At 41.0% G+C, this 26,585-nt stretch overlaps 1 protein-coding gene and 1 long non-coding RNA gene across 2 annotated transcripts in view; one reads left to right on the plus strand and one right to left on the minus strand.

Moving 5' to 3' along the window:
- Window positions 1-19,236, plus strand: part of LOC140681927 (uncharacterized) — a 104,560-nt gene extending 85,324 nt beyond the window's left edge. Inside the window, exon 3 of the long non-coding RNA XR_012053149.1 lies at window positions 16,627-19,236. This is a non-coding gene — a long non-coding RNA (uncharacterized lncRNA). The remainder of the gene's footprint in view (window positions 1-16,626) is intronic.
- Window positions 942-7,274, minus strand: AVPR1A (arginine vasopressin receptor 1A). The gene is made up of 2 exons (XM_030258864.4): window positions 5,993-7,274; window positions 942-4,274 (listed from the first exon to the last, which is right to left on the minus strand). The coding sequence occupies exons 1-2, from the start codon at window positions 6,999-7,001 to the stop codon at window positions 3,991-3,993; spliced, it is 1,293 nt and encodes a 430-aa protein (XP_030114724.1). The 5' UTR covers window positions 7,002-7,274; the 3' UTR covers window positions 942-3,990.
- Window positions 19,237-26,585: the final 7,349 nt, after the last annotated feature.

Raw genomic sequence — 26,585 nt, forward strand, 5'->3', positions numbered from 1 at the left:
GTGATTGCTGTTTGCACGGTTTTGTGCATAGCTGCACAATCCATTCTGCATGACTTACCAGCTGGACCTACTCTTGTGTGAGGGACTTTCACCTGAACCTGAACCCAGTCAGGACTGCTCCCCGTGGAGCAGCACTGATCTAGTCCTGGACCTTGAAACGTGTCCATTTACTTATCCTGTAATTCCTTTACCCAAGTAGCAAGTGACACATTTTCCAGTAAATCCCTTTACTAAAGAAAAACATAGAAAACTATCTTGTAAGAGTAACTACAGCTCCAACTAGTGCCTTTCTGCCTCCCCCCAGTCTTCCATGTACACAAAGGACTAAAACTTGTGCAGATACTTTTCTAGAGAGGACATTGTGTTTAATTAGTCCATTTTTTCAGTGAGGAACTCAGCCTCAGAGAATATGCAACAAGTAACTTATTTCAGCAGTAGCTCTATTGTAAGGCCTGTGTTCGCTTCCCAAAGCTGGGTCACCAGTATCTGCCTAGGACAACACCCAGCTCTGCAGGGCTTTTCCGTCTTCTGCCCTGCTTTCCATATGCATGAGTTGGAAAGGAGCATGCATGCACTTCAGCAAGGTCCTTCAATCTGGACAATCTGGAATTGGCTTTAAGATTTTGTGCAGACAAAACCTTTGTCTTTGAGGTACTGGGTGCACATGAATTTGTGTCTTCTTGTAGGGTTCGGTCTTGATAATACAGGGGGAAAGAATCCAACCTTTTTTGGTTTGATTTTTTATTTTTTTTTCCTGAGCTAACAATATGTTTGCCTGAAAACTTAAAAAGAATTTAATGAAAAGAAACTTCTTGGTGACTTTGTTTCTTATATGAATGAACAAAAACCTTTCCATCTTCTGTATCATCTCCACTTTTGTCATCTAATTGAAAATGCATGAATTCTAGTAACACCAGTACAAACAACAGAGTACAGGCTAATCCATTCAATCATGTTTTATGTTAGATGGTAAGTACTTAAAGCAAAAATATCAAAATAACTCCTCTAGAACATGAATAAGTGCTCAGTTACATGTTTTAACAATATAGTTTTAACAATTCTAGCAGCATATAGTGGAAAGCACGTTCCTTCTTTGCTTGTGTCCTTCATGCACTGTGTATAATAGAAAAAATTTTAGCTCTGTTCACTCCTTAAAGCTTTTCATGGACATAACTTACCAAAGGAAGACATTTTGAGTTTTGTAAAATATATTTAGTAATAACAAATACATTACTTGTCTTCCAAAATCTAGACCAGCAAAAACCCCAAAATGCTTCTGACCAAAAAAAAAAAGCAGATTTATTAGAGTAAGTTTTCATGTTTTAAACTTGCAATGGTTTCCCAATTTTTTGTTTCCGTCTGTTTCCATTAGGGCACCCTCATGATAACCCAAAGTAGCTTTAAAAAAAATACATCCACAGGTGAACAATTAAAAAATATTGCCTGTATCTTCCAACATTACAATTATGTGGAAAAGTCAGTATTTACAGAAAAAAAGTCTGGAAACCAAATATTGACAAATTGTCAGTATTGACAAATTGTTTTGTCAATATTAATTTAATATTATTTAATTAATTTAGTTTAATTACAGAAGCTATAGAACACTCACAGGGGATATTAATGGTGACAAGCCCCAAGTGTAAGCCTAGATTTTGTAATGTATTTGAAAAAAACCTAAATTTATACTTTGGGTCTGTTTGGTTTAATACATATACACAATACAGTTCATTTTTATTTTCAACAATATTCTACACATATTTTTTCATTATATTTTCTGTTTGAATGTAAAGTGTAATAGAAAAACCATTCAATTATGCAAACATGAAAATTCTGTTAGCACAGCTAATTGGTTTTTAATACAGATTTCATGTACAAAGAAAGTAGTAGCACAAGCAGAAAACTAGGCAATGGGTAGCGTACTTAATTTGAAACACTTGCAGTTTCAGTAACTGTGAATTACCTACTTGCAAAATATACACAGTACACATAATGTGCACAAACACACACAAAACATCACTGCATGCAGGTTTTTTTGACTAAAATATAGCTTCAGGTTCACAAACCTTCGTCCAGAGTTGGTGAGAGCTATAGTCACATTTGTGTGGTAAAGGTGGCAAAAAAGATAGCCTGTTGAATATAAGTCATTCCACCACACTGTCCTCTGGGTTCTAGTGCTTTGAACAACAGCAAACACACAGAAAGAAGAGAATGGAACTAAGATTTTCTTTAGTGACAAAAAAAATTCTTTTAGGTATAATATTCCCTATTCTTTGCCCAAAATTATCAATGGGGAGCTTCTGGAGTGGTTTAAGATAATCTTATTCTGCAGCTAACTCTATTAATTTCTGCTACCATTATTGAGACAGGTATTGGGCACATGCAATGAAAGGCACATGCAATCTCCTCAAGCAATTAGAAAAGTAGCCTTGCTTGTTAGGTTGTGGTAAGAAAGAAAGAAACCTGCTGCTGAGCTTCCTCCTTGCATGCACATTACGCAGCCACACTTGTGTCCCACTGCTCCAGCAGCCAGCTGGGACTGTGTTGGCAGTCCTGCAGGGGGCCAGGGGAGCACCTGAATTTCAGGATCCAGCAAGCTTAGGAAAACAGAGCAGGTAACTAGCTGTACTTCTCAGAGATTCTCAAGAATTAAAAACTCAACAAAACTTACTCAAGGAGTTTCAAAATCCCACCTGAATAGAAGAGACAGGGTCCAAGGGAAGATATAATAGGATTGTTTACCATATAAATGAACTACAGTCAATTCAGCATTCATTGTATTGAAAACAAGCACACCTTGAATTCTTTGTAATTAGCAAATGTGTTGTGATATCTTTTTATTGCAGTTTATTGACAAAAATTTTTAAGACTATATTTTCATGAGCTGGCAATAAAAAATAATAATAGAAAAAGACAAGTCGACAACATTGCCAATTTTTATATGGTCCCTGTCGACTTGTAAGTTTGATTCTCAGATCTCTGTCTTGAAATGCACTGTTGCTACAGCTCTTACCAAATGACTACACTCTTCTGAGCTCATGAGGCTATTTGCTTGACAACCTAGCAATATAGCTTGATCCTAGATGTCCTAGTGAATTAAAAAAGAAAAGGTGGCATTCCTACCAATAAAGCAAGCAGTTCTGGTATTCTATATGAGTTTTCTTGGTGTAACTGTTTGTAATGGTGCTGAGCTAGTTGTAGTGTATCATACTTAATCATCAATATATCTTTAAAGTTAGTTTTAAAAAATGAAAGTAAGTGCAACAACACACATGCACACACAAATATGCTGTATAATTTTCATCAGCATCAAGAGAAGAGGAAATATGTACCCTAAAAATGAAATCACACAATATACATACAGACATTGACAGCACTAGAAGATTTGCCTTCTCAAGGGCTGTTAAATTTTAGTGTCTGTGAACTGCTAGACCTTTACAAGATGAAGCATCACAAGCAACTGAATTCCAGCAACTCAGAGTCTGTCTAACCCCATTCCTTATCTGGACAGCCAAGACTTTTTCCCAATTCCTTTCTGGTAATGTTTAAGACTAAACTGTAATCTTGCTCATATTGTCTTCTTTCCCCATGTGTTCATCAGACAATCATGAGAAGTTTTATGCATTAACACTAGACAGTGGAGTTAGCCCAGTACATGACAACTCCATTGTTTTGATGTTTTAAACAGCAAGCAACAATGCACTTAGTATTTTAGGAACAGACAAAAATTAAAATAAATTCTATTTAAAAAAAATAACTGCTTTATTTTTTGCCACACCTTGCTGATCAGTTGCCCAAATCCTAAAAAACTTTCAGAAAATAATTTCCATACTGCAGCATAGCTTATCAAGCAAAGGGTCACTTTTTGCCTCATGGCCATCTTAATCATTCCGTGGTACCACGATGGTGCCCTGGATTGGCATCAAGTGCCATGCCACAACCTTCCCAAGCACTGTGCCGGGACTGCGAGCCCTGCCTGCCCTGAGGCCTGTCTCACGTTGGGATGGGGATGAAGCTGGTCGATTTGGAGTGGGGCATCTCTCTCCATGTGTTTAGGCTGTGGGTTGGGCTTCTGTTGTTGGTGAAAGAAGTCTGTCGCCTGCTATTGCTGTTTGAGTCTTCTTTACTCAGCGTTTGCTTTATTTTTTGGCAGCAAGGGAAGCTCTGTAGGCAGTCTTGGAGGAGGTGCCCACTGAAGAACATGTAGATCCACGGGTTACAGCAACTGTTCAGGCTGGCCAGCAGAGCTGTAACAGTAGTTGCAGTGTTTTCAGAATCTGGGGAGGGGGGAAGAAAGATGTTTAATCATCAAAAAACCATTTGCACCATTTAGTCAATTGTTTCATTAACCATTGGATATATTTCCCTGAATATTCAAGTTCTAAATGTTGAACTGCAGCATTTTAAACAGATAATGAGAACATAATCAGTAAAGGTCTTATTTATGTAAGGCTGCCATTGAAGTCAACGGGGATTTCTCTGAACTGACTTCAAAAAGCTGTGACAGAATTAGTTATGGGGTAATCCATCCAAAATAATGATTTAGTCACATTTCCACTGATGTGTATCCATGTGTTGATAAGCTCCTGCTTTAATTACTGAAAAGTTTTTTCCAGACTCTGGGAAACAATAGTAAAATTTCCACTGCTTTCAATAACACTGAATTTTGCTGTATATATTTGCATACTGAAAAGTATTGAATGCTCAGCTAACTACTGGACTGTCCATTAAATCTGGATTTTAAAGGTTGAACAGAGTTTACTTAAGGGAAAAATAGAACTTAGCAGTATGGCATGAAAAATCTATGGTGTTCTACCTTCACTAACTAGTTAATAGATCAAATACTCTAAATGTGTATTTAGTCTAATCAATTATTAGTGACTTTTCTTTGTAAATATTGAATCTTCAAAAAAGTATAATTACTGTGTTATGCAGTTCCATGTACTTAAAGAATCTCTTCAAACAAACCTATCAAATACCCATCTGTTCAATTCGACTTAATTCCCTTTGAAGTAAAAAAACCAAAATCTGTTTACTGCAAGCCTTTATTTCTCTATAGAGATCTGCATTATAGGCTTGACTTTAGTCCTGTATTAGAGGCAATCAACACTCTCACTACATAAGTGGTAATTTGGGGATATTTTTTAAAATCAAGAAATTATGTATTCCAACATTTTGATTTGCTGCTCTCTCATTATGAGGAAACAGAATATATGTCTCTATGCTTCCTGTCATTACCTATGTGATAGCTTTTAAACTCACCAATTTTTTTCAACCATATTTAACAGCAGGACAGATATCTCCAAAGTCTAAATTGCCACTGATTCATGAAAATCGGTGACTGGACTAATGGAGCATTCAGAGGTGACTGCCTTGCTGAGAGGAAGGATTCAGGGTGTGCTCAACTTTATCATTTGATAGCAGATACAGGAAAGAAGACGTAATAAGTTCTCTCTTCGTGTAACTGCTCCGACGTGTGTGTGCATGCTTCTCAACAATACTAAACATTTTTAAATTTGCTTATTGGCAGCTTCAAACGGACGAAAATATTGCCGGTTCAAATTACGGCAGCAAATACTCCGGTTTCCATCGGCTCCTTTTGCTCGGGATAAGAAGGTTGCGGCCGCTGCTCCTCTCCGGAGGTGCAGCTGCCGCCAGCAGCCCCTCCGGCTGCTCCCGGGACAGGCCGAGCCCAGCGCCGCGGCCGCCGCCGCTCCCGGGGCCCCCGGGTCCGGGACTGCGAGCGGAGCCGGCGGGGCGGCCCCGAGGGGGCGGCTGCCCAGGGCCGTCTCTTCTCCCCACAAGGGCGCTCAGCCGCTACTCCCCGGCGGGAGCGGGACCCGTGCGGGGCCGGGCGGCCGCGCCGCGCTCCCGCTCTCCGCTCCCGCGCCCCGTTCCCCCGCGCTCGGCTCTGCGCCGCGCAGCGCCCCGGACAGCCGGCTGCGCCCTCAACGCGTGCGGACCGCCGCTGGGGACGAGCGGCGGAGACACCTACCGACCCAGGGGAAGCGCTGGTCCCAGACGGACCACATCTGGATGGTGAAGAAGGGCGCCCAGCAAACGACGTACACCGAGACGATGACGAATGTCATCTTGACGGTGCGGATCTTGGCGCGGGAGATGGTTTTGACGTTGCTGACACAAGGGGCGAGCAGCAGCCCCCGTCGCGGGCCACCATCATCACCTGCCCGCCGCCCGCTACCCGCTGCTGCCGCCTCCCCCGGGCGCGTCTTGCCCCGGACGTTGCGCCAGATGCGGTAGCAGATGAAGCCGTAGCAGATGATGAGGATGAGGACAGGCGCGATGAAGATGCCGCCGGTGATCCAAGTGATGTAGGCGCGGGGCCCCCAGGGCATGATGAAGTGCGCCCAGCAGTCGTAGACTTGCGAGCCGCGCTCCACTTCGCTGAGGGAGAAGATGAAGTACTGCGGGGTGCTGAGCAGCAGGCTGAGCGCCCAGGCCGCCGCGATCATCCCGTACGAGCGCTTGGTGGGCTGCTGCAGCGTCTTCAGCGGGTGGCAGACGGCGATGTAGCGGTCGGCGGTCATGGCCACCAGCATGTACGCCGAGGCGAACATGCCGAAGACCTGCAGGTGCTTGACGACGCGGCAGAGCCCGTCGGGGCCGTGGAAGCGGTGGGTCACCTCCCAGCAGAGCTGGGGCAGCACCTGGAAGAAGGCCACCACCAGGTCGGCCAGGCTGAGGTGGCGGATGAAGAGGTGCATGCGGGACGCCTTGCGCGGCGTGCGCCGCAGCGCCAGCAGCACGCTGCCGTTCCCCACCACCGCCACCGCGAAGGTGACGGCCAGCACCGCGATCTCCAGCTTCGCCAGCTCCTCGTCCCGCCCGAAGGGGTCCCAGCCGCCCAGGCTGCCGTTCGGCGACCCCGACCACGCCTCGGGACTGGGGCTGCTGCCGCCGCCGGGCTCCGCCGCCCGCCACCAGCTGCCATTCCCGGGTAAAGGCACAGCCCGGGGGGAGCCGGCGCCCCCGGCGAGGCGCATGGAGGGGGCTGCGCGGTGGGGCCCGGCCCGGCCCGACCCCCGCACGTCCGCCTTTCTTCGTCCGGCGGCCCGGAGCGCCGGGCCAGGTGCCTTTATCCCCCGGCCGCGGGAGGCGAGGCGAGGCGAGGGGGAGCTCCCGTGCCAGTGGCTGCCCAGCGCCTGACGCCAGCCCCCTCCTTCCTGGGAGCCGCCGCCCGCTCGCCCCGCCACGGGAGCGGGGCCGCTCCGCCCCGACAGCGCTGCGCCGAGGGCAGCGGGACCGGCAGCGGGAAGGGCTGCTCGGGCCGGAACGGTGCTCCCGGAGGGCTCCCTCACTGGCAGGTAAAGCAGCACTTGCAATTGCGAGTAAAACTGCCGTAATCGTGCAGGGCAAATGGAGGTCTGTCAGCATCAGCCTGCACACCCCGGTCTGGCTTCTAGCCAGGGTAATGTGACTTGCCGGTACGAGGTGCTGGTTTGGTCCTGAGGGAGTCCGTCTGGTCCTTTGGCATTTCACTGGGATCAACTCCAGAGATGTAAATTATTAGAAAAAACAGTGCAGAGTTTCAAAGCAACCTAATGTGTCTGAAGGTTTCAGGATTTCATCTCAGACAGTAAATGTCATCCAAGCCTTAACATAGGTCTAAACCACACGTTTCTGCAAGTACAAGCAAAATCCCCACGTTTACTGGAGAGTTTCTGGCAGTGGACCATTAAAATTCTTGTTTTAAACACGGTTTAGATGAAGAGGGTTCTAGCTCTTGGTAGAATGAACGGAGTTGGTGAAAATTTTGGTCCATTGTCACAAGTGTGGATTATATCCGGATTTCACGGGAACCTGAATTTGACCCTTCATTTAGAAACTCCTTCCTTCAGCCACACAAAAATGCATAAGATCACAACAAAGAAATATTGTGATATATACCAGCCCTATTGTGTTTTTAATAAAACTCCCTATGTCTCCTCATAGGTGATTACAGTTAAATTCATTTACAAAAAAACATGCAATTTTACAGGTAGAAGAAAAAACGGGAAAGAATGAAAGATTAAATCTTACTTCTTTAATTAAAAAGATATTTTCAAAATTTTTGACTCCAGAAGAGTTTTAAAGTTTAAAATACAAGACAATAGGCTTCTGAGCATGTTGGCATTGTGCAAGGCTTTATTCCAGGCTTTTTGCCACTTTCTGGGCTTTTTAGCTCCTGAGAGGGTATGTGCACCCACCCCAGCCTGTCACTAGCCTTCCTTTGCCTGGTGATCAAGGGCAGGAGTTTAGGAGGACACCTGCTCCTACAGTGAAAATAGTTGTCATGAGTTTTCCAATTAAAACTGCAAACCCTCCCAAAACCTGGAAATACAGACAATCAGTGTGGATATCCTAAGTTTCTAGCAAACTTGTTATTGCTTTTGTTTCTAGCAATCTTTTTTCAGCTTTTATTCCAAAACCTGATTTTTACAAACAGTTCAGTGCATTATTCACAGCTTAGTGCCTATTTATTGTGTTAGACCTGGGAAGCTGGTGAGTGTGACTACAGGTTTCAGGTCAAATAGAGAGGGGAAATTAAAGCTGCATATGACAAATCTCACAACACCGTACCACTACCGAGGCTTCTTTCACATTCCTTGTCTGTCTCTCTGACATGCTTCACAGGAGTTGAATGTTACATAAATGAACAGTGCTACTCAGGAAACTCTACTAACAGATTTTCTGCTGTACAAACTATGAGAGGATCATAAAGCCCTATTCACTGCTGGGTATGTCATCCATTAACAGAAGAGATGATATTCAGGTTTGACAGAGATATATTTTTAGCAGTCAGACAAAAAGATAAACATGGCTGTATTAGTTCAGGGTACTGAGAATTTGTCAAGCCCACATCAACTCAGAAATACTCCTTTTTCAACCTATTCTTTGTCCCTCTGAATGGCCTTTGTAATAATGCATCCAGAGTAAAGGGCTAGAAAGTTGCCTGAATATCATTGCACAAGACTGTACCTAGTGATTACCTAGTTAAGTGTGATATTGATAATTTTTACTGTATTTTACTCCATCATACAGAAATAATCTAGGACTAGTCTTGATGTATTTGTTTGTTTCATTTCCCAAATTGATCAAAATTGATGTTTTTAGCTAACATACCTAAAGAGGCTGTTACAAATTCCTTTGTTTCAACAAACCTAGGTAAGTCAGTAGACAATTTTATTTATATCTAGTAGTTAAAAAATACCTTTCAGACAAATTCATTACTCCTAAATTTTCTGTACTAGATTAATCAGCATCTAGTCTGATCTGGGTTGCTTAATCCTAAGTGTATTGGTGTTCTTCAAATTAATTGGTACTTGTAGGATACCCTTCCAAAGAGAAAAATTGTCACGGAAGGCTGATGGAGGAAAACAACATTTTTGCCCTGTGATTCATCTGGAGTTGGATCTGAACTCTTGGTAAAGAAAATTGACACTGCTGTTGCAAGAAACTTTGTTTGTTCTCACTAAACACACAGTGTTCTATAGAGCTAAGACTGGTAAGGATTTCTAGCACGTTCTCTGCTGCCATACAGATTTCTGTAAAAGTGCTTGAAGGTTGACAGGTATCTTCCTGAATGCTGAATTAATTGAAGACTGAATGGCTTCTGTAAAGTACTCAAAAACCTAACCGGAACATGATCCAGTGTGTTGCCAAATGCAGCTGTTTTCTTTTCATTCTTTGCTGTTGAAGTGGTAACTTTACCTCCAGACTTAACCTCTTCTTCCAGGCAAAAGAAATGCTCTGATTAATTCAAAGACTCAGTATTGTAATCCTGGGAAATTGATGATGAATTGTATTCTGCAAGATAACTTTTAAACAAAAAAAAATGGGGGGGCTTTCAGCATAATCTTCTTCAGGAAAACTGGTTGTTTGGAATTTTAGTCAAACTATGGTTGTCTGCCAGGTTTTTGTGAAGAGTTGCTCTAGCAGTCAGAGTTACAAAAATCAATATAAGCAAAAAAAAAAAAAGTCAAGCTTTTAAAATAAATTCCTCATGCAGGATGAGGGTTAAAGCATTGCTAAAAAAAGAGGTTTGTTTATTTTTAGAGGATTCAGCTGCCTTGTTAAAACACACATAAAATATCTACATAGATATGAACAGCTGTCTCCTGCAATTTGTCTCCAAGTTCAAAGTATCTGTAATGCTCCCTTTGACTGACACAATTTAGTAAATAAGGATGAGTTTGATAGGCCTTCCCAGAGAACCACAAGGCTTAGATGCTCCAGATCCCAACCTTTAAATTCAGAGCTATGGGAACCAAGCATGGGAAAAAGCCCATGTTCGGAGTGAGGGACTGTCGGAATCTGTGGGTATTGGTGATTCCGAGATTGTAGAAAGTCTCTGTCTTTCAGCCCCATTGCCAAAGAAGAAGCCATAATTCGTCTGTGCTGTTTTCAAGGTTGTTTATTCTTGCTTATCTCTAACATGTTCTGCTGCCCTGCCGCAGGTCTGTCCTGCAGGGCAGCGTGCGGGGCTCTGCCCCTCAGTGGGATGGTACAAACATTATATACCAGAAACTACGTGTGCTATATTTACAATAATGTGCCAATATCTATCATCTACATTGAGCAGTGTGTTCCCAGCCTAAACCAATAGAAAAATGCCAACACTACAGTGAAACATGGAGGGCATGAAGAAGGAGGAAAAGGACAAGGCACACCCAATTTCCTCCATCTTGTCCCCTCTGAACCCCTAATCTAGAAACCTAAAATTTTACTTTTGCACCCGTGCCACACTTAATTATTACTCTTATCAAACACTCAAAGCTTGTAATTCATCCTGTAAGATTGAAAACTCTTTTCCATGGACAGAGATCAGAGACAGTGTCTCTCGGGGCTCTGTACAGGGGGGTTCCTGACCCCTGCCAGGGTCCCAGACCTGCCAGGGCAGCCAGAGGGAAGCCCTGGATTCCCACAAGGGACGACTAAAAGCTGGGGTCACCAGGGAGGCAAGCAGACACACATTCGTTTGCCATCCCTGTGAAGGAAATGCCACCTGAAGGCAGACAGGAGGACACAAAGCCCACAAAGGAGACTCCTGAAAAAATGCCTTGTTTGCCATCTATTGACCCAGCTTTTGGGCTACCAGAGCAAAATCAAGTGAGGAATTCACCCAAACCGCCTTCAAAATAGATGACAAGTCTGAATTTAGAATTCTGAAAAGGCTATAGTACAAGATCAAGACACAAGTGAGACTAAGGGCCAACTCCTACTCTGGAAAAAACAAAATTAAGAAAGCATCAGCAAGAGACAGAAACTCAAGTTTAGCTCTCAATATTCAATTTGCAAAAGCTCAGTTCAGTGTTTGGAAATGTAGATAAGTGGCCAGGAAAAAAAGAGCTTTAAGGTTATGCCCCAAGTGTTCCTTTGCTTGTTAACTGAAAGCATAATTACATTCTGGTATTTGTATACACAGGAAGTCACGTCTGGCCATCCCTGTCCTACTGCATTTCTTTTCACGATGGCGTGTCGTGATTGAGCCACAGTCAACAGCAGAGCACCAACAGCTGCTTGCTCAGTCCTCCACAGTGGGATGGGGGAAGAGAATCTGAAGGGAAAACACATGGGTTGAGATAAAGACAGTTTAATAGGTAAAGCAAAAACTTTGCACACAAGCAGAGTAAAATAAGGAATTCATGCACCACTTCCCATGGGTAGGCAGGTGTTCAGCCATCTCCAGGCGAGCAGAGCTCTGTCACGCACAGCAGTGTCTTGGGGAGACAAATGCTATCACTCTGAACATCCCACCCCTCCTCCTTCACTCCCCAGCCTTATATGCTGAGCATGAACTCACACAGTGTGGGATACAGCTGGGGGCAGCTGGGGGCACCTGTCCCAGCTGTATCCCCACCCAGCTCTTTGTTCACCCTCAGTCTGCTCACTGGTGGGGTGTCCTGGGAAGCAGAAAAGGCCTCAACTCTGCCTGAGCACTGCTCAGCAGAAACAAAAAGATCCCTGTTATCAATGGAGTTTCCACACAAATCCAAACCATAGCCGCATACAACCTACTGCAGAGAAAATTAACTATCCCAGCCAAAACCAGCATGTGGAGGTTGACTGTGGTATTCAGGCAGTATTGCACAGGCACCTGTGCAGTTATATGGCACCAATAGAAGCAGCACGTTGCCCTTTTCCTTTTGCCTCTTTCCTTGCATCCTTTGTTGACCTAGTTGACAGTAATAAAGACCTTCAGGATACAGAGTTCAACCATTCCCCTGAAGAAATGTTAACACAGCAGCCTGTCTGGATTTCAAGGCAGTGAAGGAAATGGGCATTTGAAGGCTTAATTGCCCTTTGTGTGTTTATAACCTTGCGGAAGGAACATATCAAAACAACGTGGTGAAAGCTCCTGCCTTTCCCCACTGAATCACGTTGATCAGATTTTCAACATGTCCAAAGCACAATAAAAATCTTTGTGAGACAGTTTAACTAGAGCCTCAGCCAGCAGATCTCTCTTTAAATCTGAATAATTAAAGTCATTAATCCTTAAATCCAGAGAATCATTCAATTTTGTCATAAGCAGAATAAGAAAAATTTAAACTGAGCTTCCTCACATTATGCCTACCTGGTGAAATTGTGCAATCTCAGTGTTTCCAGACCTGAAAGAGATTTAATATGCATTTTGCACTTCTACAGATATTGCTTCAGTGTTTTTTCTTTAAGCACATAATCAGTATATTTACCTCTCAGTTATATTATTTCAGAGATGTAAAAGGTTCTTATTTCCTTGAACCAGTTTCTAAATTACTCCTATCTAGAAATTCATTCCATATGTAACCTCCAGTAGTGGGCTGATGCTGGCTGGATGTCAGGTGTCCACCAAAGTCTTTCTATCACTCCCCTCCTCAGACAGACAACAGCTTCTCCCAGAGTACTTCTTGTCCCCCCTTACCAAAACTTTGTCACACAAACCCAATACACCTGCTGTTTCTATCACTGTGTTAAAACCTACCTTCCTTATGCCTTTTACAAGTTTTGATTTATCTAAGGGCGATTTATTAATGACTCTTCTCTCCTAGTTAACATACACAAAGCCTAGCCAAAGGAAAATACTTCATGAAGTCTGGTAGCAAAAGTAATCAGTATAAACAAACTGAAATTAAGTTTAAGGGTTATTTCTGTGATATCTTCTCAGAAGTTATTTGACACAGTGAGATGCATCTCTCTTAAAAAATTTTAGTACTAATAAAGATTCTGTTCAGGCTTTTAAAGTAATAGAAAGGTACATAGGAAATTTACGCATAACAAATTTTCTGAGGGATTTAACTGCAACTGAAAATGGCACTATCAACTGATTCTAGAAAACTATGAATTTGTGTATTAGCTAGGCATTATACAAAACTGCTTTATTTATCCCAGAACTATGCATAGAACTGAAAGCAGATTGTGTTCAAGAATACACTAGCAGAGCATTACTGCTTCATAATTCTAATTGAAAGACAAAGACACTTAACATTTATGGAATAAAAGGAATAATGCTTCTATTAATGACAAATTTTTTTTTAGTAGCTATCATTCAGAAACATGTTCTAGAGCAGCTTAAAATTAATTTGCTCTGAAACTGTGTGTATGTAATTTTTCTCATGGTGATCATTTTGAGAAGCCTGCTGATATGCCATATTGGTGGTTGATGCAGAATATGAATGCAAATGTTACATAAAAAAACCACCTCTGAAATAATTTGTACTGAAAATATTGTGGCAGCTGCATTCTCACCAGCTTGGTAGTTTAGGGTGCTACCACCACAGTTATTTTCCCACTGCATTCCTGAGAAACAGGATCCAGTTTTTATCAGGCTGGAGAAGGTTCAAGTGCCAACTAATCCTATGGATTCTTATACACATTCATTTTTTCAGTCTCTACAGGACTGATCCTCTGTGAGACTGTTCTCTCCATATAAAGCCCAATCCTCTTGGGAAGAAAACTGGCTAAAAATATTTTAACCAAAACACTTTTTCATTAGCATGCCAATTTAAGGATATTGAAGGCTGCAGATATTTTGCTGTCTTTTTCCTGAGCTGTGGCCTGCAGCATGTTCAACATGAGGAAGAAACAAAGAGCATATTCCCTACCTATTTCCAGTGTGTCTTCTCTTTCCATGTTTCCTGTCCCTATCTGAGCCAGCAACAAGCTGACAGTGCTGACAGCACAGGCTCTTACTCTTCAGGCATCTCCAGAGAGAAGACAAAATAAAGAGTGGTATTGAGGAAGGCAGAGAAGAATCAGACATTGACAGTCAAGAGAGAAGAAAGCTGAAACACAGGTCAGAGAGGTAGACTGGTTTTGGAGCTCTCTGTTGGGTAAGCTGTGAGCAGCATGTGAAAGGAGAATCCAAAGAGTGTGACGAGCAGCAGCTCTGTGTCTGAGGCAAGGCCAAGAGATGCCTTGGTACCCCAACCTTAGTTTCACACACTGATGAGGTAGATTTGGGAGTGGAAGAAGGCCAGCAGAAGAAAGGAGAAAAAGAAAGAATAATCAATTCTATTTAGATGGTGCACAGAGTGTCCTGGCTGCTGATTTCGTTATGGGTTGCTTGGTTTTTTAAACACATGTAGGTACAGAGTGGTAGTTAGCAGCCCTAGATCAAACATGGCCTGACTTTGTGTAGGTATCCACGTTGCTGTTGCATAAATTATATCATGGCAAGTACTAAGACAGGGAGAACGCAATGAAAATAATTACTGCAGCTTCAGGGGCCCCTTGGGGTATTCTTGCTTTATACTTTAGTCTACTACGGTTTGTAATTTTCACTCCAAACAACTTTTCTACCTGGCAGTTTTAAGCAGACTCTCTTTGCATTTCCCTTATCATCATATTTAGCAGCTCTATATCATATAACATTTTACTTGTTTTTTTATGACCAGAGAAAAATTTGTTTGCTTCTAAGATAAAGAAGGGTAATAAAGCAATACATTTTAGGGGATAGGAGGTACTAACAAACTGGCTAGCATGACATGAGAGGAAAAGCATTTCTTTGAGATATAGCCAAGCTATAAGCCAAAGTATACAATTTTATGTCTAGTGAATAAACATTTTTAATGGTTTCTGGTTAAGTTTTGCCATTGTACTGCTTATGCTTGATTTGCCAATAGCAGGATTAGTAAACCATGTGAAATGGCTTTTTTTGACTAGAGAAAGTAGATTTTATATTTTAATTTTTTGTAAGCTATAAGGGAAGAACAGAGGTGATTGCAGTAGAGTAGATAGATCCAGATCACAGAGCAGAGAAGTAAAGAAAATTTGGAACAAAATTCCACAGCTGGAATCCAGTATACAGAGTTTTCCTGAAACTGTCTTAAATTTCTAAGAGCATTTATATATATAAACCTTTTCAAAAGGAAAGAAGAAAAAGCTTTCCCTTGCATATCTCCAAAACTAAAAATGAAATCTTCATAGAACTGATTGTTATTAGGCTTCCATTAGTGCTTGCTTCCAGTGGTCTTTCCAAATGCCTATATCATTTACTGGTTGTGGTTTTTTTGAATCTTTTCTAACTGGTACGGAAAACAGTGTGCTGCATATTTCATCTAGGGAAGCCATGGGAATTACCAGGAAAGCACATATAAGGAAAGATGTAGTACATCTACAAATACAGCAGCAACATCCAGAACAAGACTTCAAACATTGCACTAGTTAATTTAATGGCATTACAATATATGTGATCCAAAGTCACATTTGTGCTTAAATTCTTAGGTAGTTCAGACCTTGAATAAATTTGGTATGCTGTATGCAAGTGAATTCATCAGCATCACGGACATTGTGTTTAAATTGCTCTTTGTGTTTAAACTGCTATTGACACATTGCAGTCCTTCTGTCCCCCTGTCTACAATATAGCAAGAAAGTCCTATAAAGCTTTTGTAACGTCTATGGCCCTACTTGTATGAATCATGATTTTCTGTAAATTCTTTCACCTTCAATAGTGTAGGTCATCATTATCTTATTATCTCAAGTGAGTTCTAGGAAATGCTTGTCCCTGTTTTGAACAAGGCAACATCCTTCTTATGTTTCTGTCACTGTCACTGTCACCAGCACCACCAGCAGTATGAGAGGAGATCCAGTTAAAAAGAGGTGACCTGATCTTCCCCAGGAGGCTGAGTCTGTTACTTGGGAGTACAAGTGTATCCCTACAGTTGCTACAGAGCACACCTATTGCTGGAAAAGTAATTAAACTCTCTATTAAATGAAGTAGTATTTTTGATTATATTTCAATGTATTTCTGGGTAATATTAATGTTGATTTTTACTAAAGTTACTTACTAATTCCTTGAAGTTATTAAGATCAGTAGATGAGATGAACTGCCATTTTCAGTTCCTGAAACTGCCATTTTCAATATCAGCCTTCAGCCCTTGTAGGGACACAGCTGCTGCTGGAGCAAGACTTGGTGTAGCCCCCCATTAATACAGCCTCCCTTTCAGATACTTCATTATCACTTGCATTACAAACATTTTCAAGTTATAGAACTAGAAAACATCTTACCAACAGGAGTCAGAAGATTGTACAGAAGTCTTCTCTGGCCCACTCACTAGAAGAAGGATCAATACAGGATTTCCAATCCCAAAATATTGTGAGAAGAAAATTTAGAGTCTCCAGAGCTAACAACTTCTCCTGTTTACTCAACAGGTTTATACAAGGAAGGCAGGAAAAGAAGACAGGACAATTATGAAGCATCAAGATGAGCCAGACACCAAAGATGGCACTATTTCTTCAGTTCAGAGGCATCATTTAGACTGCAACTTAACAGATGAGTTTGCCAAAACACTGTACAGCTTTTAGGTTAAAGAGCTCCCTTTAGTAGCTGCAGTGTGATGTAAAAAATGCTACTTGATAATTTAAATATGAGTAGCAATGCCCATTAACAAATTTATATCTTGCAAGCTGATGTGAACTAGCCTGAGTAGAAATTCTTAGCAACTATTAGTTTGCTGAAGAATACAATTTTTTAATGTGTCCTTTAGAGGGACTGCTTCACACAGTTCCATAGATGCTTTGAAGAATACTGATTATAACTAAAAAATTGACAGATGTGCCTGAACAGGTGTTCAGAGGGGTCATTATAATTTGGTCTCTTCTTTCTTGCTTCTCTGGATGATGATGATGCGTGGGCTTGAATAGAATTACTCTGCACTACATTAAAGCACCTTTACCTTCCTGACAACCTTAATAAAGTTCCCATTTAAGTCAGTGAGGAAGAACTCTAGATAAATTCAGAAAGTGCAGTAAGGACTGGCTTCGCAAATTTTAACTTCTCTGGTGGTACTGTAGACATACTGTAAACAGACAGCCAAATTAGTATTGGCTTATAAGTAATTAAACAATACAGGCTTCCACAGCATCATTATGCACTTTTATATTCACAGCTTTTAGTTCATCAATATGCAAGAACTTTGATCTTAAAATGCATGATGCAGAAATGTTGCCTGATTGCTCTCCATTAAGAGGAAAATTTTCTCTCCCATTACCAGGTTCATTTAACAGCAAATGCTTTTTTCCTGAAAGGTTTTGTTTTATCTGCAGAATGAGGTATTTCCTTTGTAGTAGGAGCAAATGTAGACGAAAATTATGTTGAACTATACAGACTTCTTTAGACTCTCTGGGAACAAATGATAAGATAATTGCCAAGGGACTGTCGTGCACATTGCACAGTCCTGTGAAACAAGCAGGTATACAGGTCCATAGGAAGAAACAGAATAGGGTTTAACACAAACTAGTCTAGTGGCTTTGTTTCACTTTCAGGAAAGTGAATAGAATTTTTTTCCTAAATGCATTGGGATCTCTGGATACAGAAAGAACCTTGGTGTAACAGGTGATCGCACAAGATACAAAGCTAGACAGACTGAGCTGTCCCATGTATGTGCTGTCTAATCTAATGTCTACTAAGGAACATTACAGATTTCTTTATGATGCTGGGATCATACCAAATGTTTTTTATGACAACTCAAGGAAATTAATTTACAAGCATTAAAAGAAATGCTACTTTACTTCTTTTTCATAGATTTCTTATCTTTCTGGGTTTTTAACAGAAAACAAACCCAAAAAACCAAAAAGACTTGGAGAAAAAAAAAAAAACAAAGACTTGGAGAAACTTGTATGTTCATTGTAGATGCCACAGAAGAGGCCTCCTGCACTTTGCAGAAGTGTAGAGTAAACCAATAGTTTTAAATTGTTATCTCTTATTTATCATTTGTGCACTGAATCAAGACAGCAGTGGGGCAGGTGTATAAATGCTCCTATAGAACAGAAAGTTTTTCCAAAACAGGAGCTCTGGTACCCAGCCCCTACATAAATACTCTTTATTTTCTAAGTCAACATGATGCAGTATCTAAGAAGCACTGTAGAGATGAAACACTTTTTTAAAGGTGAATCTCTTAGAGATGTGAACAATTTGGCAGAATGGCACATACCTAATATTTTGGGAACTGAGACTAATCTGCAAGTATAGTGTCCCAATTCTTTTGTGTCTAATACATTAACTCAAATATCAATTATATAAGTAAGTGAAATCTGTCCTGCTTGTACTGTTAATTTTGCAGAATTCAAGCTTTGATTTTAAAATAAAAACAACATAGATTTTGTAGGTATGAGAATGTATCCTATTCAGTCATGGGTGCTGCTTTATAAACTAAATCTGGAGTCAGTGTATAACAGTGGATCTGAGAGAAAAGAGTTTATTTTTAAATACTCCAAATCTGGTACCCATTTATGACTTCAAGGGGCAATAAACCTGCATATAACTCTTTTACTAAGGGATAACAAGCTGTTTCTGTTGAAATCCATTTCAGGAAGGGAATAAACTGTGCTGCAGCAGAGGAAGTGCAGAGGTGACTGGAGAAAAGACAAGAAACAGGAAAGTGGGATGCAAGAAGAAATTGAAGAAATGAGGAAAGATCAAACTCCATTAAGACATTGCCCATAATGAAGAAATACCTGCAGTTTTGGCTGTAATGATCATAGGATAGAGGAGTGTTCCATATAGGTAAAAATCTTACAAATGGAAGGCCTTGTAAAACCATGGCTCAGGCCTGTTACTTCAGCTAAGTAGAAAAGGACTATGGGAAAGTGGCTCAGCTGAATTAGAGGTAGAAAAACAAGTTATATAACCATAGCACATTCACATGGTGGTGTGTGGTGGTTGGATGAATTATGTTTGCTATGATTTAAGGCTATGTAGCTGATAACCAGCTAACTGCTTAAAAAGGCCTGGCTTTTGCAATAAAGTGGCTCTCCTCTGCACTGCCTGGGGACTCTGCATTGCTTTTCTTTGCACAGAGGAGAGGTAAGATTTGTAGGTGATATTACTACTAATGACTTGTATTCGTTGTTTTAACAAATCTTTTTACATTTGCCTACCAATATGGCCTCTGGTACTGACAGCCACCAAGGTTTTATGTCAGAAAACCTGGTTGTCTTGGGTTTTGCTTATTTGCTTTCATTTGTTGAAAATACATTAAGGAAATATTCACTCCTAATTTTTCAGGATTTCATGGAAAATCCTTTAATCTAAGCTCCTAAAACTTTTCATTTTACTGTGAAAAACTTAACATTGCTTGCAGGAGAAAACATAATTGAAAATTAACATTCTTTTTTGATGTGTGATTTTAATACGCATGATATTACATTGAATATGACAGTATTTTTCAAGAAAAAAGATTAAAATATAAACTACTAACTTCACTGAATGGAATTATTTTCTACCTTCAAGAACTGTACTGGATCACAATAACTTCTCTTCTTATTGCCTAACTGCTGAACTAATTTGTAATGATTTCCTGCCACTACCTCAGAAGAGAAAAATTTATGGAGTAAGAGGAATCACACTAAATATACCCTGTATCCTGTAATAGGGATCCTGCTGCCAGAAGCTGCACTGCAGCTTTATGAAGTCGCCTACAGTAAATACAGCAGATGAAGAAACGCCTGCTGAAGAGTATTTCAAGGAATGACCAGATATGCCTCCAAGATGCTGTCCCCACTGAGCACAGGGAACAAACTCAGATGGATGCATTGATCTCCCAACAAGACTGAATCCATCAGGCACCCCCACTTTGCTCAGGGTTACCCCAAAAGCAGGAAGTTACTTAGCATTACTTCTCCAGTAGAGGCAGGTGATATTCTAAGGCTCAGCCATCCTCCAAAGCTACTGAGGGTCAGAGCCATCTTTATCTGGACTTTGTGGAACTTCTGAAGCCCCAGCATTCCAGAGAGGGAATGTCTACATGCCGTTTATCATCTAGAAGCAAGACGTGGTACCCACTGGCTGATGTGGCAGGTTCATAGTCTAGGGAAGACAAGACTCAGAAGTGGGTTTCCCTGAACAATTCAAGTTGAAACTTTTATGCAGTGGCCACACAAAATTATTGGTTGCTGTGGCAGAGCCTTTGAGTCAGGACAAGCTGCAAAGGAGGCTGCAATAGTAATCAAGGGGGTATAACGAAGCAATGTCAGAAGTGCAGAACTCAATGGGTCCTGGGGTCCATCTAGGCACAAAGTAACTCAGCAAGCTGACAATAGCCCAAGCAAATCTTGTCTTGCACAGAGGGAAATACTTTGTTAATTTGCTCTTGTTATGTAGTTTGGAGAGGACTTGCAGAAAATGTGTGAAGATGGCAAATCGTAGTGGGGATGAATTCCTGGAAGCAGGTGAGGAGTGAAAAGTGAAGAGTCTAATAGAAAAGGAGGGATGGAGGTTGGCAGCAAGAAAATGCTTGTCAAAAATACAGCAGACATAAGAGACAGCAACATAAAGAGGGGTTGAGGTTACACATGTGAGGAACACAGACAAAGGGAGAAAAAACATCTGTTTCCTGACTCTTCTTAGGGTAAGGCATAAGGATATTGTGACTTCTGTTGTAGTGTTTGCTAGGGCTGTGATGGCAACAGATGGCTTCGTGCACTGCTTGATGGTGTCTGTTGCTGAGAGAAGGGGGGAAAGCGAGGTCAGGGTAGGTGCACAGGGCCTGGAAGACATTAATGATGTTCCTGCTATGAGGTGCTTCCACAGATTGTTAAGGCATTAGCAGCAACCACAACATGTCTGTATCCTAGTGTCTATGTCCAGCTGCCCAAAACTCTATTCCACTGAGACCTTGAAGGATGCAGGATCAATTTCAATGTGTGAATGGCCTGGGTTCAGAAGTGTTTAGGACTCTTGCCAGAGTTGCTTCAAGTAGATCATTTGGATGCAGCTACCTCAGTTTGCAGGCAGCAATTTTTAGTATACAGACACAGATTAACCTTTTATTTTGGCCATATGGTCAGAAATCACAGTCAGGCTCCCTCTGGTTACTAATATAGTTATAGCCCTGATCCTTTTGCAGGCAACTGAGTCCATCTGGAACAGAATTAATCTCTACTCCATCACCTGGCTGGTTTGATCTCCTCTCTGCAGTTCCCTGCATTGATCACCTGTATATGGGCCTCCACATTCATTCTGTTGGCTCTAGCTGACTTATGTCATCACCTATGAGAAAGCGTTACCTTAAATTTCTCATCACCTTTGTCCCTTTAGAAGTTGCAAAGGGCTTAAAACATCTTAGTGACTGTGAATTCTGCTCTGTAACTCACTGGTATTGTTGGTAGAACTTGGAGAGAAGTGACAGCAATGTGTGTACATACAGTGTGGTACTGCAGCAGCAGTGGCAGTGGAAAGCATTGCCTTACTTGAGAGCACCCTTCCAGACCCTATGAAAATGCAAGAAGAAGGGAAAGAAAGAATACTTTGTGAACAACAGGTGAAGGTCAAGTGCACAAGTTTATAACACACATTCACTTTCTCTTCTCTTCTTCTTGACACATTGATCATGGAAATGTGTGCAGGACTCAGCTCGCGGGGAGAAACTCTTCCAGACCAGAGGGAAGATACTTATTCCAAGAACACAACATCTCATGTCCTTCCCTTGCTTTTTAAGTAGGATCATGATAGCATAGCCTCTCAGCACTAAAATAAACTGAAATACTTCAGGCCTGTGCTATTTAAATTAAAGTTCATTTTATCCTCATGTACTATGAAATAAAGAAGTATTTTCTGGTACTTTAGGTAGAGAAGAGCTAAGATGAAACACGTTTTTTGTTTGTAGAAACCTCTTTCTGCATCAATAAATCTACCAAAGCCTATGCTTGCCATGTCCTAAATTCTTACACAGGTTTCTGCTTTCCGTCAATTTCAACAGATTCGCTGACATCCAAATGCTGTGGTATAAGGGTTGATAACTGCCACAGTAATGGAAGATAGAACCATCCATTATCCAAATAACTTTGCAGACAAGCACTAACTAATATTTTAACTCCCCTTCTTGTATTTCTGGTCATCTTCCAGTTCTGCATGAGCATCTCCAACCCAGGTTCTTGGAGTTGGAAATGCATCTGGAGTTTCTACACTATTCTAGACTATTAACAGTTATGGCTTAGGAGATTTTAATTAAAATTTCATATTAATAATACCAAACACATAATGGTTTGTTACTGAAGATAATTTCACAAAAGTGCAGACAGTTTCACATGCAAATGCTTACATTTTCTTCCACTGAAATAGTCTTCACTTCTCCTTCACCACCAGAAATGAAGTAACCTTCAGTTTCATGCTATAAAGTAGATACTGGAAACATGAAAGTCTCCCTCCTTGTCATTCCTTAGCCTACAGCTCCTGACTAAATCACCCACTTCCCTCTTCTGCCCTCAAGCACTGTAAACGTTTTCCCTGCGCTGTTAGCTGGGATCCAAGAAACAAATGATAAACAGAATCACTAACATATTTGGAGATAGAATGCATGAGGTCTGGCCCTCATACTTGTCCCAAAGAAAAATGGGGCTTAAGTTGTGAGTAGCACTATTGCCAGAAGAAATTTCCTACCTTCAAATCTTAGGTATGAAACATGCTTCAATCACAAAATACAGAGAATTTACTGGATGTCTCAGTAATAGCATCTCACAAAATATCGGTGCTCCTGTGCACCTGGAGACAGAAATTTTCACAAAAAAGTCCACCCAAATGCAGAAAGATTGCATTGTGCTGAGGGGGAAGAGCTGGGTGATCCTTCTCCACAGACAGCATCCACCATCCAAGAAACTGTCCTTCCATGGGGTGGAAGGACAATAGTAAAAGGAGCAATAAACCCACACATTCTTTCAGATGTTCCTGAATTGTCTTGCAGAAGCACTTGGAACCTGGATGCAATGACACTTCTATTTGTGACCTGGGGCTCTGCCTCTGTCCAGCCAAGAATGCAGCAAACGTTACCCGTTTGCCATTAGGGCTGGCATGCAAGTCATCTTTTCAGTGATTTGGTTGAAGCTGTGGGTTTGGCTCCTCCTGATGCCTCTCATGTTTACTTCCTTTGGTGAAATTAGGGCTTCGCATGCTGAGTACATCACCTGTAGCTCTAGAATCTACCCTTGCACACCTCCTCTACTGCTTTGGGGGGTCCTGCTCTAAAGTTTGTGATCAGAAATGATAGACCTAAGTTTCACAAGGTTTAAAAGAAACTTTGGAAATTATGGACCATTCCTGTCCTCATTCATCCATGACTGTGTTAAAATATTCAGTACACATGGTGTTCAGCATTGGTGCCTGTCAGACCTGATGGTTCTGCTTGCTTCTCCAGATATCAAAAGCAAAAGGTAGAATACCCTGGGCACTTGTACTGTACTGCTGCCTTGTGGCATATCTAGTTCTCTTTTACTTATGTAGGAAACCTCTTTGATGCACCCTTTCCATTTTGTGACACCACATCACAAACAAACAAAGAGCTCTTTTATCCTTCCTAGAACCTGCACCACCCTTTCAAACCCTGTAGTAGACTGCAATTAATTTGCATCAGAATATTTGAGAACAGGGTACTTGGAGCTTTTGAGAAATATGTGAGACACTAAGTGCATTGTTCTTCCACATGACCTTCAAACCAAAGGTCAATCCATATTCTCAACACTCTCAGCACAAATGGTAAATTTGATACTACACTTCTGTCACAAAGGACCATCTTGGTATCTAAAACAAAATATAGCTAAATGCTCTAAATTTTGCCAGAATGACTCAAGGAAAAAAGTGTGATGTTGTTCCAAGACCAATGATACTGATGTCAAAGTTCAGAAAGTTGTCTAAGAAAATGTGAAGAAATAATTATTACTTTACTTCCTGCTTGAATTTGACCCAGTTTTTCAAAGGAATGGAGCTCCATGACTACCTGCCTGTACTGAGCTGGCAGCATCAGAAACAAAACCAGCACATCACAGCTGAATTTCTCAAGCCAACACAGAAAACCAAGCAAGTTTCACTACTCAATTCTGACACAGCCATCACTTCTCTGTACATTATTTTCAAAAGGGAGGGAAAACAAAACAAAAGCATGATTGACTAACTTGAAACTTCAAGAGGGGAAAGAAACATGGAATTGGGATCATATATATATATATATATATATATATATATATATATATATATACAGAGACATTGCAATCTCCAGGCAAATGCAGAGAAGTTTGTGCACCTACTGTGCACGAAACCTTAGAGAACCTTTTCTCCATCCTATCTGCTAGTGGAACAGTTACCTGATGACTTACAACAGGAGGACACATGCCAAAGCTAAATATAGCTCAGTCATAAGTGTTTATATTTGAAACATCCATGCAACTGGATACAAAACAAAGGCACTGCAGCAAAACACACACAAAACACAGAGAAACCCGTGACATGACACCAGGATCTGCAATCTTTGTATGTTCTGAAAAAAAGGAAACACTTTTTACTGTAAGAGTGACCAAACAGGTTACTCAAAGAGGCTGTGGAGTTGTCATCCTTGAAGAGGTTAAATCTGTGACTGGACACAGTCTCTGGCAACTTGCTCTAGGTGACCCTGCCTGACCATCTGCCTGAGTTGGATCAGATATCTCCAGATCTCTCTGCCTAAAGACTTATAATTAATTTGTGTAAGTACTAACACATGCAGTTCATTTAGTAGTAAATAGTAGGTTCACATGTCGTATCAAGTTACACATGTACCACTTCCATTCTCCTGTGTGAAAGCACAGTGGGAGTTCATGCAGATCAACAGTCTGTGAGATCTAGGTAACCACTTATACAGATTATAAGGTATATCATGAAAATAGACTAAAATATCTTATCCTTCTGCCTTGGTCTGCCCATTTGTCTTAGTAATTTTTGTCCCAGTTGCTTTCATTGACTGCAAAAATCCCTGTTATTAAAGACAACACAATATTGTTCTTTCCCTACTGCAAATAGCTCATCTGGGGAGTGTGTGAAGCTGCAGGATAGGAAGGAACTTTCTTATGTATGCTCTGAGCCCTTTTCACATCACTTGTAATGATAAATGGCCTAATATTCACAAAACTCTGTCCTTTGCACAAACACTTATGAAAGAGATGCTTCTATTTTGCTGCCTTACCAGAGTCCTTTTCAATTTTTTTGTATACTCTCACAAGACAATGAAGAGTCTAGTTAAAAGAGATATTTTGTAGCAGCTTTCTTTATTTTACTTTCATTTTTTAATGTATCATTATTGTATGGAAAAATGGGATCTATCTTGCCATTTTTATTCCCAATTGATCTTTCCTACACTGGATGTCCAAAGGACCTCTGGTGATTCCTCAAGGAAGCCATTTCTCCAAGTCAGGAGGCCAGTTTTCATTTTGGTGGCTTGTCCTGCACCCTGATGGACCAGGTCCTCTCTGCCCTCCTTTCACAAGCCCACATTTTCAAAAAGCTTTTATCAGGATGGCCCTATTGGTCAGAACAAGGGGCTATCTGAAGCTCTACCCTATCACTGTCAGTTGTCAACACCCAAAGAGAAAAGCATGTATCTTTGTAATTTAAAAATATTTTCCTTCCAGCATTTTGAAGAATAAGGATTTTACTGACCCCGAGGGGATAAATGTGTTTAATGACTGTCATGGATTCTTCTGGGAGTTTTGTTCAGTTGTAATTTGAGCTCCCTTAAGTTCTAAAATGGTAATGTGTCTGCCATCTGTGAAGAAACAGACCAAGGAATCTCTTTTGTATTGAGCATACCACCATTAAGTTTCTTTCAGTACCTTTCATTTTTGTACTAAACAGATGCCAAAAGTCTGTTTCTTCAATGCTAGTCATGACTTCAGAGACTTTTGTAGTATCTCATCTCTCTCAATAGTTCTTTTCCAGTCAGTTTGGGCATTCTTTGTACAGAATATATTCCAGATTTTCATCACTCTTGTGGTCTACCTGTATAACTTTTCCATTGGTACCACCTGTTCTGAATTGGAAGAAAGGAAACATAACATAGCATTCAGATAAGAGCTGACCATCAATTTACACAGTAGCATAACTGCTTTGCTGTGTTCCTTTCTAATCCCCTCTAATATACAAGTGGGTTTTTGGCTGTTCCTAATTGCTAACCTAATTGTTTTCTAGGAAAATTTATAAGACTAAAACCTTGTTTGAGAGACAGTTCATTCTCCTCCCTGGATCTGGGATGACTAAACAGTAGTGTCCTCTTGTCTTAAGTTCCTGTCACAGTCCAAATTCCAGTTAGCAGGCATATTTGGCGAAGACTGGGCTTCGATGGTCAAAGATGAACTCCTGTTTCTTTGCAGTT

The sequence above is a fragment of the Taeniopygia guttata genome, chromosome 1A (assembly GCF_048771995.1).
Source record: "Taeniopygia guttata chromosome 1A, bTaeGut7.mat, whole genome shotgun sequence".
NCBI lineage: Eukaryota > Metazoa > Chordata > Aves > Passeriformes > Estrildidae > Taeniopygia > Taeniopygia guttata.

Coding starts and splice junctions, on each gene's coding strand:
- AVPR1A (XM_030258864.4), bottom strand. CDS start 7,001: ATGCGCCTCGCCGGGGGCGCCGGCTCCCCCCGGGCTGTGCCTTTACCC. Junction 4,275..5,992: donor CCAGCGCTTCCCCTGGGTCG/GTAGGTGTCTCC, acceptor CCCCCTCCCCAG/ATTCTGAAAACACTGCAACT.